General features: G+C 35.6%; 1 protein-coding gene across 1 annotated transcript in view; it reads right to left on the minus strand.

Moving 5' to 3' along the window:
- Positions 1–12,393, minus strand: part of LOC135842900 (protein jagged-2-like) — a 166,986-nt gene that overhangs the window by 23,843 nt on the left and 130,750 nt on the right. Inside the window, exons 8-9 of the mRNA XM_065360581.1 lie at positions 705–818; positions 90–299 (exon numbers count right to left, since the gene is read on the minus strand). Coding sequence (XP_065216653.1) covers positions 90–299; positions 705–818 — 324 coding nt within the window. The remainder of the gene's footprint in view (positions 1–89; positions 300–704; positions 819–12,393) is intronic.

Raw genomic sequence — 12,393 nt, forward strand, 5'->3', positions numbered from 1 at the left:
GGGTGGTGGTGGTTGGGATGGGGGGGGGGTAATGTAAAGGATTTCATGTCGAATAATTGTACGTTATGAAATTTGTGCATGACACTCACCAGTATATCCGGCTGAACAACTGCAGTAGTAATCGTCGACTAAATCTATACAAACACCTCCATTTTTGCATTGGCCGACACAATCGTTCAAATTCTGTTCGCAATTTTTACCTTTGAAACCTTTTACACATTCACATTGATAGTCTCCGGGCAGATTTTGGCATGAGATCGCATTTTTACAAGGTTTTGTGGCTTCGCATTCGTTCACATCTGTAAAAACAATCGACGATTAAAAAAAACTGAAATTTAACTACGTAAAGAAATGTCTATCAAATGTACATATTTTTTCTTGGAAATATTATTTCAAATTTCCAAAATCTGTTTCATAGCTGTATACGTTGGCAAAAATTTGCAGAAAATCCTAACCAGTTCGACAATTATGTAATATTTCCCCACTTCCTTTGCAATTGCAACATGATTATTAGCTCTAGTATTTATTGTATGAAAAGATTCATAAGTCCTCGGGGTAATTTAATTGCGTACGCTTTTAATTTAGCCATCGGGTTAATCCATCGTCATCGTCTAGTTTATGATTCTCGAGGCATAAGGCAAATTATTAAATCATTATAACGGGGAGGGTACCTATTAATTATAAAATTACTTGAAAATACTTACCTAATTGGCAATGATCACCTTCCCAATTGGATGAGCAAAGACACTGGTAGCCATTTATAGCGTCCACGCATGTGCCCCCGTTTTGGCAAGGAGAAGAAGCACATTCGTCGATATCTGTAAAATAAATAAACCAATTTATTCATTAGGTATTTAAGCTCCGTGTACCCATACTCTGATTTTAGTAGGTAACTCTTAAAGTGAATAGAAGTATCTTAATTTGGGAAATTAATTTTTTCTGGGGTGTAACCGCAACATAATTGTTATGATTACAGCTTATTAAAATTCAATTGAAATGTCACTACGAGTTTTATTGTACATTCCGTGAAGAGTTTTTTTTTTTTTTTTACTTATTCGGAGGTTTTCATTCGCTGGTATTTTTTCGGTTAATACGAACAGTTGTATCGTTGCACGTTGGATTAATTAAATGTAAATTATAGGGCTTCGAAAACAAGGGGAAAAGATAAGAAGCTGATTAGAGAACGAATCGAAGGTACATACAACCTTGACTTTGCTAAGGTGGGAAAATTTTCCAAGTACCTACAACAAAATAGGCTACACTTATACGTACAATTACCTCAATAAACGCTGGCTATGTTGGTACATAGACAAAAATAAGACGTTGATTGGACTTGGAATTGAAACAAAATGACGTCTGTATGATCATCTCAACAATTAAAATGAGATGCCAATTAGAAAACACGGTGTCAAATTCGAAGAACATCATTTTTCTTTATAGGGTCTGCAGGCGTCGAAAACGATACCTATTTTTTAGAGATACTTTATCAGCGGGCTCATGCAAATTCTATGTTTATTTACATAAATTTTCCAGTGTTTCGAGTGAGGGGTCGATGACGAAATAAACAAAAGTGGATAAATAGCTGCTTAGACGTCGGTCAGGATATACGCTCTGCGGTTTTCACCTTCATTTATCATTTTTATACATAGTTGGCTCAAATGTGAGCAGTTCGGAGTTAGGCTTTATACAAAAACTGTCTTGGTTTAATTGCTACCAAATTTTGAAAATTGAGGAACTGAATCCTCTCCTCGAAGTCTCCCTGTGCTCCTCTTATGGGGTTTGGCGTCATCATAAGCAGAAATTTCAAGTGCTTAATGGCATTTTTCGATTTTTGGTGAATTTTTGAAAATCAAAATATTAGGCCAAAAATGAGAAAAAAAATTAAAATTTTACCACATTGACTTGGAAAGCAGAAATTTTGGGATATATCCTATTTTCGACCTGCTAAATCGATTGGAACCCGGTTCAAACCGTTTGGAGGAGGGCTGGAGCCTCCAGCAGATTTTTGAAAACTGAAATTTCCAAAATTTTATCAAATGACATTGGAAATTCAAAATTTACGCAACATTCCAACTTAAACACGCTTTTAAGTCGATTCCAGGCGGTTTCAAGTCGTTTTGGAGCCTCCAGCGACTTTTTGAAAATTCTTGGAGCCTCCAGCAGATTTTTGAAACTTTCAAATGCAACTGGAAAGCCAAAATTCATTCCGTAAACCAATTTCAATAAGCTATGAAATCGACAGTTGGTAGGTTTCAAGTAGTTTCGGAGTCTCCAGCGACTTTTTGGAAATTACTAGAGCCTCCAGCAGATTTTTCAATGCTTGAAATTTTCATAGAATGTTAGCAAACAGAGCTGGAAATCCAAAATTCACTCTGAACACCAACATCAAGTCGACTGCAGGCGGTTTTAAGTCGTTTTGGAGCCTCCAGTGACTTTTTGAAAATTCTTGGAGCCTCCAGTAGATTTTTGAAACTTTTAAATGCAACTGGAAAGCCAAAATTCATTCTGTAAACCAATATCAATAAGCTATGAAATCGGGAGTGAGTAGGTTTCAAGTCGTTTCGGAGCCTCCAGCGACTTTTAGGAAAGTACTGGAGCCTCCAGCAGATTTTTCAATGCACGAAATTTCCATAAAATGTCACTAAACACAGCTGGAAATCCAAAATTTAATCTGCACTCCAATATCAATTCGACTGCAGGTAGGTTCAAGTCATTTTGGAGCCTCCAGCAACTTTTTGAAAATTCTTGGAGCCTCCAGCAGATTTTTAAAACTTTCAAATGCAACTGGAAAGCCAAAATTCATTCTGTAAACCAATTTCAATAAGCTATGAAATCGACAGTTGGTAGGTTTCAAGTAGTTTCGGAGTCTCCAGCGACTTTTAGGAAATTACTGGAGCCTCCAGCAGATTTTCAATGCTCAAAGTTTCCATAAAATGTTACCAAGCCGAGTTGGAAATCTGAAATTCTCTGTGCACTCCAATGTTAATTCGACTGCAGGTGAGTTCAAATCATTTTGGAGCCTCCAGCGACTTTTTGAAAATTCTTGGACCTCCAGCAGGTTTTGAAACTTTTAAAACGCAACTGGAAAGTCGAAATTCGTTCTGTAAACTAATTTTAATACGTTATGAAATCGACTGCAGGTAGATTTCAAGTCATTTGGGAGCTTACAGTGACTTTTTGGAAATTACTGGAGCCTCCAGCAGATTTTTCAATGCTCGAAATTTCCATAAAATGCCACTAAACACAGCTGGAAATCCAAAATTCACTCTGAACTCCAATATCAATTCGACTGCAGGTAGGTTCAAGTCATTTTTCAATAAGCTATGAAATCGACAGTTGGTAGGTTTCAAGTCGTTTCGGAGCCTCCAGCTACTTTTAGGAAATTACTGGAGCCTCCAGCAGATTTTTAATGCTCAAAATTTTCATAAAATGTTACCAAACCGAGTTGGAAATCTAAATTTCACTCTGCACTCCAATATCAATTCGACTGCAGGTGGGTTCAAGTCATTTTGGAGCCTCCAGTAACTTTTTGAAAATTCTTGGAGCCTCCAGTAGGTTTTTTAAACTTTCAAGTGCAACTGAAAAGCCGAAATTATTTTTGTGAACTAATTTCTATACGCTATGAAATCGACTGCAGGTAGATTTCAAGTCCTTTTGGAGCCTCCAGTGACTTTTTGGAAATTACTGGAGCCTCCAGCAGATTTTTCAAGGCTCGAAATTTCCGTAAAATGTTACCAAACCGAGTTGGAAATCTAAAATTCACTCTGCACTCCAATATCAATTCGGCTGCAGGTGGGTTCATGTCATTTTGGAGCCTCCAGCAACTTTTTGGAAATTCCTAGAACCTCCAGCAGATTTTTGAAAATTGAAATTTTCACAAAATTTCATCAAATTACTTCAATACGTTTATGAAGTTGACTGCAAGTGGTTTCAAGTCGTTTCGATTGATTGATATAATTTTTTCAACAATTCAGTCTATGGAATTTTTAATTCAATGCTTAAAATTGAGATGCAGGAGCATTTCTCGGTTGTCTTTCAACTGATCCAAAATTTTGCTCCAAGTTGAAACATCCAACTCGAGTCCACAAAATTCAATTGAGACTTCCATTTAAAAAAATCCACGATTCTAAAACTTCTCAAAAAATATTCCATCTTTCCAAAAATTTCACTCAAATAAAAGGGCTAATAATTAAAATCTAGTCTTATAACGGTAAACTATGCAACACGGAAAAATTGCAGTTCCCACGTTACTCGATATAAGTCCTACAATGCATAGGAAAAAAAATACCTTTAAAATCGCAATTCCGCTCACGCTTTATTATTGTCTGGCTATTAACATTTCGCAAACGTTGTAAGCGACGAAGAAAGAAGAAGCAAGAAGCAAAAAAGAAAAGGAAAAAAACAAATACATAGATAATTTTAAATTAAAAAATTCGGGTACAATGTGACTAGATGTCGGTTGGTTGGTTGGTCGGTCATTCGGAGAATGTTTCTCGATAAACACTTACACGTACACTCGCACATATACGTATAAAAATGCATTACGATTTTCATAGTGAGTATTGGTATACCTATACTCGAAACATCGGTCGCTGTAAAAATCATTAAAACGTATTTATCTGCTCGCCGAAGTCAACCAATTAATTCAGAACTGGTTTTTCAAACGAAATACACAAATATACGGGGAAAAAGATAAAAAAAACTCGAGGACGGATTTGAGATTTATATAAGGCTTTTTTACACAACTTCACACTATTTTACGTATTATTAGGCATAGGCTTTTCACAATTTTTTTGAAAAAAATTGAACTACAAAAAAATTTCATCATACTTAATTGGATGTTCTATACGATTGCGAGTTAATCAAGATAGGAAATTTTTGCCCCTTTTAAATAGGCCTATAAGTAAGCCCGAGCCTATAGCTTTTTGTTAGGTACCTACCTAGATACACACGTATGAAAGCGTGAGATGAAAAATTAATACGTAAACGTATACGTGTACCAAAAACAACAACAACCCGAAAAAAAATAAGTAAGATAATCGATCGACGAATATAAATGGGCACCGATTTAGCTAGATTACAAAAGCCTAATAATCTCGTATACGCGTTTACGCGAGTAAAACAAAAAGAATGTACATTAGAACTGGTAAAGGAGGACAGATCTCCAATTAATTTTTCTTCAGCAACCTGCGGTGGTTAATAACAGCTTCCATCGTCGGTAACTTATTTTTTCTGCCCGTTATATATCGTTTTCTTTTTCTTCTTCTGTATTTTTTTTTCTGCTTGGTCGCTGCAGCTCGCTTCTATATGTTTCTCTTTTTAATTCTCTCGTTCGTTTTACAATCTACCATTCTATATTGAACAGCTATCATCTTTCCGAACTGCTTCTATTTCTCATAACAGTTATTACCATTATGTAGTTATTATACTGTATCGGTTCGTGACTGTTATCGTTGTTAAATATTATGACGTCGGTGTACCAGCAGTGTATACACATTACGAGTACCTCGTAAGAGATGTGTATAGGTAGGTACGTACCTTCACGTACTTATGAGCCGAGCAGTCAGCATCTATCATATATCTGTAGAAGATGCGATGCTAGGTACTAGACTACCTATAGAGATGGTAGAGGTGTCAAATTTGCTTCTATAGATTGAACCTGGATGTTTGGAAAGGCTTTTGAATATTTCAACAATTCTTCGTACGTACAAGTTTTTGAAATCGTGAAAATGAGGTGGAAAATAATTTGAATATAGATGAACATGATCAACTCAGAATTCCATTTATTATGGTATTTCAACGATTTTCCACCATAGGCTTACCCTCTGAAAAGTGGGTACTGGCCAGCTAGAAAAAATTTGTTTATTCGTGTTCAAATTGAACTCTTTAATTTATTCATTTCCAAGACGATTAGCCAATTGAACCAATGCAGAGGATGTCCAGAATAATTTCAGAGAAACGAGTTCCTTCGACTTTTTGCAGTGGAGGAAGAAGGGAGGGGTCCAACTTTTTCGAACGTTGTTCTTCAGAGGAAAATTTCACCAAGTAGTTCATTAAATTTTCTATAGGTAGGATATCGAGGTGGGTTGGGGGGGGGGGTGGAGGGAAGGTTCTTATTTTAAAAGTTCTAATTATAGATATTCATAAGCAATAAAATAGCGATTTTTTAAAAATATTTCAAGAATTCTTTGGTGGACAAATTGTAATAGGTATTTCAATCATAGGTATCTGGGTTGCCGAACAGGATCTTTTGACAAAGTGAGGGGGAGGGGGAAGGGGTTTACACTTTGCTGCAAATGTTATAGCATTTCATCCACTTTTGGACATTTTAGTTTACCGATTTATTTGACTCGAAAGTACATAGGGTTGTGAAAACAAAGTTTTTTTCTGTTTCCGTTTTTTTGCATTCAAGTCCTCTGGTTTTCAATTTTCGTTTTCAGGATTTGTTTGAAGGTTTCAGTTTTCCGCTTCAGTTTTTTTTTGTATTCAGGGTTTCTGATTAATTTTTTGAATTTTTTTTTCTTCACGTTTATTTTTAGTTTCGTCGGTTTTTTTTTTGATTTTCTGACTCTGGTTTGAATCAGGGTCGCGAAAACAATTTTTTGTGGAAAGGATAGGAAGAAGGAGGTTTCCTTTTTTTGTTATCAGTTTTCAAGCGTTTTGGATTTCAAAGTGCCTTTTTTTTTTTTTTTTTTTTCTTAATAATCTTTTGGTTTTCAGTTCTTCTATCTATTTAGCCAATTCATTTATTTATTTATTGCTATGTTTTTTTTAAAAAAAAATTCTCGTTTTTAATTCTCGTTTTTATTTTGTTTGTTTTTTCATTTTATTCTATTTTTTTTTTTTTTTTTTTTTTTTTTTTTTGGCATTTGGTAATAGTTTTTATTTATATCTTTACTATTTATTCTCAGCTTACGTGAATTTATATGTGAGTAGGATGACTGACAATAGGTGGACATATAAAACAACTTTTTGGTTTTTGGGGCACAAAGTACGAAAAAGAGGAAAACAGAAGGCTAGGTGGACAGATGAGCTTGATGAGTTTTTAACTCATAAACTGTTCCATAGAGTTGCACAAGATAGAATTGAGTGGGAGAGACTGCAAGAATCCTATGCCCAGTTCTGGGCCTAGCGGAGTTGGGTTCTATTTAATTATAGTTACTCGATCTTTTGTAAACCTAGTTCTAAGAATTTTATATCATTACTTCGCTAACAAAGGATTATTATTATTATTATTATTATTATTATAATAGTTTTTATTTTTGTACTATATTTTTTTGTTTCCATTTTCCAAAATCTTTACTTTTGTTGGCTTAATGAAGGGACGTAGAAACCATTTTTTTGGGGAGGGCAGGGGAAGAAGCGTTGTTTCTTGTTTTCAATTTTTGGAGTTTTTGATTTTCAAGTTACGTTTTCTTGGAACAGTTTCTTTTTGGTTTTAAGTTTCTGTTTTTCAAATTTTTTGATTTTCAATTTCGTTTTTATTAGTTTTTTTTTTTTTTTTAGTTTTCGTTATCATTATTTTTATTTTATTTTATTTTTGGTTTTCCATTTTCATTTAAAAATTTTTTTTAAATTCTATTTTTGTTATTTTTTTCTTTGATTTGAAATTTTTGTTGTTACTTTTTTTTAGTTTTCAGTTTTCATTTTCAAACTTGGGTTTTCTGGTTTTCATTTTCAAAAATTTTTGTTTTCAATGTTATTTTTTGTTTATTTTTGTCAATTTTTACAGCCATTGTTCGATCTAGATTTGTAAAAATAATTTTTTTGGGAGGGGGAAGGGAGGAGAGGGAGGTTTTATTTTTTTATTTTCAAGTTTCGTTTTTTCCCTAACCTGGTGTTTAGTTTTTGTTTTTATTCATGTTTAAAAAATTTTGTTTTTCATTTCCTTTTTGGCGAGGGGGAGAGGGGAGGGTCACATTTCATTTTAAAAATGAGTTCTGTTTTTTGTTATTAAGCATTTTTTTTCTATAATTTGCAATTTTCATTTTTATTTTATTCTGGTTTTCAATATTGTTGTTTTTACTTCTTTTTTTTGAAAGGGGACTGGGTTTAGTTTTGTTTTTTATTCATCTTTTATTTTTAGCTCTCATGTTTTCGGTTTCATTCTCGGGTGTTTTGGTTTTGATTTTTCCAAAATTTTTGTTGTTAACGTTATTTTCCATTTTTGATTTCTCCAGAATTTTAAAGTTTGTCCAAAGAACATGAAAATCAATTTGAGCACCTGAAAATCGAGTTCTGGCGTATTCTCTACCTGTTTGAAAGGTTTATCAACATTAGGCTCAATTTCCAGGCAGATTTCTCAAATGCGTTTCTCTGAATAGTATTCTCTAGGCGTTCATCATCAAAAGATATGTTGGTAAAAAAAAAAAAAACTGTCCACCTAGTAATCAAGCCAAATGTGGATAAATCCATCAAACAGGTAGAAAATAAGCCCCAACTCGATTTTTAGCTGTCCAAATTGATTTTTACGTCTTCTGGAGAAAATTTTTAATTCTGGAGAAATTGAAAATCAGGCTGGAGCCTCCAGAATGACCAGAAATAACGAAATTTGGTCTATGAGAGTTGAAGTTAGTTGCAAATGGAATAAATGATGTACTTTTTTCAAAAAAAGCAAGCGTCACGAAAAATGACCAATTTTGAATTTTCAAAAATTCTTAAAAAATCAATTTGCTGAGCTAAAATTTTGAGTTTGGGGGCTTCAAACCATGCTGTTTTCAGAAGTCGCAGTTCTGTCCAAATTCATTTTTTGAATTTTTTTCTTGAAAATTTTTTGCTCTAGCAGTAATATTTTACCATTTACTTAGGTACTTTTATAAAATTAATAATAATTTATTATGAAAAGTAAAAATTTCATCAAATTTCGATTTTTCATATGCCTAACAAATCTGGTTTCGCCTTTCCTTGGAAAAGTTCTGGCTATTCAACGACGTCGCCATTATTACCTCTCCCCTCTCCTCTACCCCCTACCCCCCACCCCCGCCAAATGACTCGACTCCGAATCGTCTCACAATTGGGGGGGGGGGGGAATTGAGCAGTCATGAGACAAAAATGGATGATCTGGAAATTTACTGGAACAGTGCTGTCCAGTGAAAATAAATTAAAATTATGTTGTTTCTTCCAAGTAATGGTCCACAATCAACCCCTTTAAATCTGTCAGGATTCAACTTTACTCCTCAATTAAAAAAGGACAGATGAACTACCACATTTTCATAATGAAAACTTATGTCGAAAATTGACGACGGTTAATCGAGGAAATCATGTCCAAATTTCAAACATACACAGAAGACTGAAGCCAGACACTAGGTAAACTGGTGTGGTAAAATCTTATATGCATATTCGCTGCTACTACTAAACGTTTAATCTTCAATGGAACAGGACCCTTCTATGTACTATGCATCGCGTCGTCAGTAGTTGTGGAAAAAATTTAAAATGCAAATCGATACACGATGTATCGAGTTTCCAAACATCGGGTGTACATATACGTAGAGGTATACTGACACGATGATTGTATATGTAATACACGAAACGAACAGATCGCGGCATTTACTGGTTGATCGATTCGACGAATAAGGAAGAGAAGCAGCTCTCGAATGTGGATAAAGAGGAGCAGGTTCGGGTTCGCGAACTGATAATCGATACGGAGTTTGGTGCGATCGTAGTAAGATTACGTGCAACGAAATTATCACGTTGTGTACTCGGCAGCTCTACAAAGAAATCCAGCAAAAAGGTAACAAAAGTTAATGATAGGTGTAGTTTGACTGATGCGCGGTTATAAAGTAGCGAAGAGCGAGCAATGAGAGCAGCTCTCGAGACGTGGAATGGGTGAGAAAAGACGCGAGTTTACTCGTATATAATGGACACGCCGCAGCCGCCTTGCCGCAACAGGCGAAGCACGAACCGATACGGCGCGAACAGCGATATTCGAGTCCAAAGTAAAAACAAATCCTGCTGCTCTCTGTCATTCATTTAATTATAAAGAAATACCCAACTATATAGGTTGTTATTGCTTTGCTTTAGTACGCGTATAAGCGTAAGCCTCAGCCTGGGTAAGATCATCTCCTCCTCTTCCTCCTTCGCATCGTATAAATATACCTATACGAGTGTTCATGGTCTGTCATTACCAACTGTTCTGATTACGGTTTAGAGAAGAAAGAGTTAAAAAATACCGAACAACGCTCTATGCGAACTTTTTTATTCTAGTTTCAGTTTACCATGTGGGTTGAAGTCGTGCTCATCCAAATTAAAATGTTATAGGTACCCGACTAGCTGTAGCCGGCTGCCTTTTGCAGCCAATACTGTACTATCGGTAGGTAATAATTTCTTCGGCCAATGGAAGGGTGGATTCCATCTTCGGTATCTGCAGTAAGTAACCTAGTTCAAATTGCCATTGCCGTTTTTCATCTCTATAACGTTAATCTAGTTCGAGACGATAAATTATCATTTTCTGTACTTACGCATTTTTACACGTTCTTTGCGCCCATCAGCCAACCCTATCTCCTCGTCTATTTGCAGATATTCGAACTGGTAGGCTTATATTGTTCACAGACTGTACATTTAGGTACGTCGTCGTGTAGGTGTCAATTCAGTCGTGAGAATTCCACGGAAATTTTACGTACATCATTATTGATAACGTTTCTGGAGAGTTTGATTGTTGATTTTTTGGACATTTGGTAAAATAAAACTAGGCAAAACCTCAGAATAAGACAAATCCTGTAATTCCTCCAAGTATAGGCAATGAAGAAGTCCTGCATTTAATATAAAATTATCACCAATCATTCAAACTGACAGCCGACAGCACCTGTTCTGACGTCTAGTGAGTGATATCTCTTCCATGAAGAAATCCTGCATTGATGATAAAATCATCATCAACAAGCTTCTATATTTAGCAGAAGCTGTCCTGACTTTTAATGGCATCTCTTCACACCTTTCGCACCTCTCGAGTCTTTACTCTGAACCATGGCCACTGCATCTGTCTCTGTAATGAAAAGTTCTGGATTTGGCATCATCTTAAATTTTACACATTTCAGAACCCTTTTCCCCTCCTTGTTGATCTAGAAAAATAATTTTGCACATAAGTGAATCACTCCGAATTGGATTTGAGAGGCAAAAATTCTTCCCGGAGGATCGATGTTTGAATATTTTTTTGTTTTTGGGCAGGGATCTGAGAACTTAAAAAAAGAAACGAAAAAAAAACAACGCAGAAAACAAAAACTGAAAACCACTGATGAAAAAAAAATTAAAATTCAAACGTCTAAAAAAGCAAAACAATGAACGAAAGCCCAAAAAAATGTTTTTTATAGCCCTGATTCGAATTAGGGCTCGAATCAGGGCTATAAAAATCGAAAAAATAAGAAATGGAAAATAACGTAAAAATGAAAATGAAAAGTGAAGAGTAAAAAAAGAGATAAGTAGGTAACAACAAAAAACTGAAAACCAAAAATTTAGAAAACAAAACCTCATGGAAGTGACAATCTTCTCCTCTCCTCCCCTCTCAAAAGGAATAGAATCAAAACGAAAATTCTGAATGAAAAAGTAACAATAAAGAAAACTAAAAAAAAAACTAAAAACGAAAATTGAAAAGAATTTACGAAAACTGAAAATCATTTTAGGAGGCTCCAGAATGACCGAAAATAGTAAAATTCCTCGAAACTGCTGCAACTTGGAAAAAATTCTCTGCAGCGTTTCAATATGTCTATATACATAATTGAAAGTACATCCAGAAATATTCGCAAAAAATTTCAAAGGCTCAGAGTGAATCTTTCTAAATTTCAATGCTACAAGTTGAAAAATAGAAAAAAATTCAGATAGTGCACAATTTAATGATATTTGCAAGTATGAACTCTTCGCGGCGATACTTGCAAAATCATGGGTGCGGAGGGGGCGTACGAAGCACGCTTCCGAAGGTCATTGGCCTGTCTGTCTGGCTTTTGAAGGCTGTCTGGTGTCGATGGCTGGCTTCCTAAGGTTATTGAACTGTCTGTCTGGCTTCTGAACGCCGCCTAACTTCCAGTCTGACCTTCAAAGGTCATTGACCTGTCTGTCTGGCTTTTGAAGGAAGTCATCTGGTGTCTTTTGTGTGGTCTCCTAAGGTCATTGATCTATCTGTCTGGCTTCTGATCGCCGTCTGGCTTCCAGCCTGGTCTCCAAAGGTCATTGACCCGTCTGTCTGGTCTTCGAAGGTCATTGACCTGATTGTTTGGTGGGGAGGGGTGTCCTGTCTGGCCTTCTAAGGTCATTGCCTTGTCTATCTAGCTTCTGAACGGCGTCTAGCTTCCGAAGGTCATTGACCTGACTGTCTGGTGGTGTCCTGTCTGGATTCCTATGGTCATTGACCTGTCTATCTAGATTCTGAACGTCGTCTAGCTTCCGAAGGTCATTGACCTGTCTGTC

This window comes from Planococcus citri, chromosome 4 (assembly GCF_950023065.1).
Source record: "Planococcus citri chromosome 4, ihPlaCitr1.1, whole genome shotgun sequence".
Lineage (NCBI taxonomy): Eukaryota > Metazoa > Arthropoda > Insecta > Hemiptera > Pseudococcidae > Planococcus > Planococcus citri.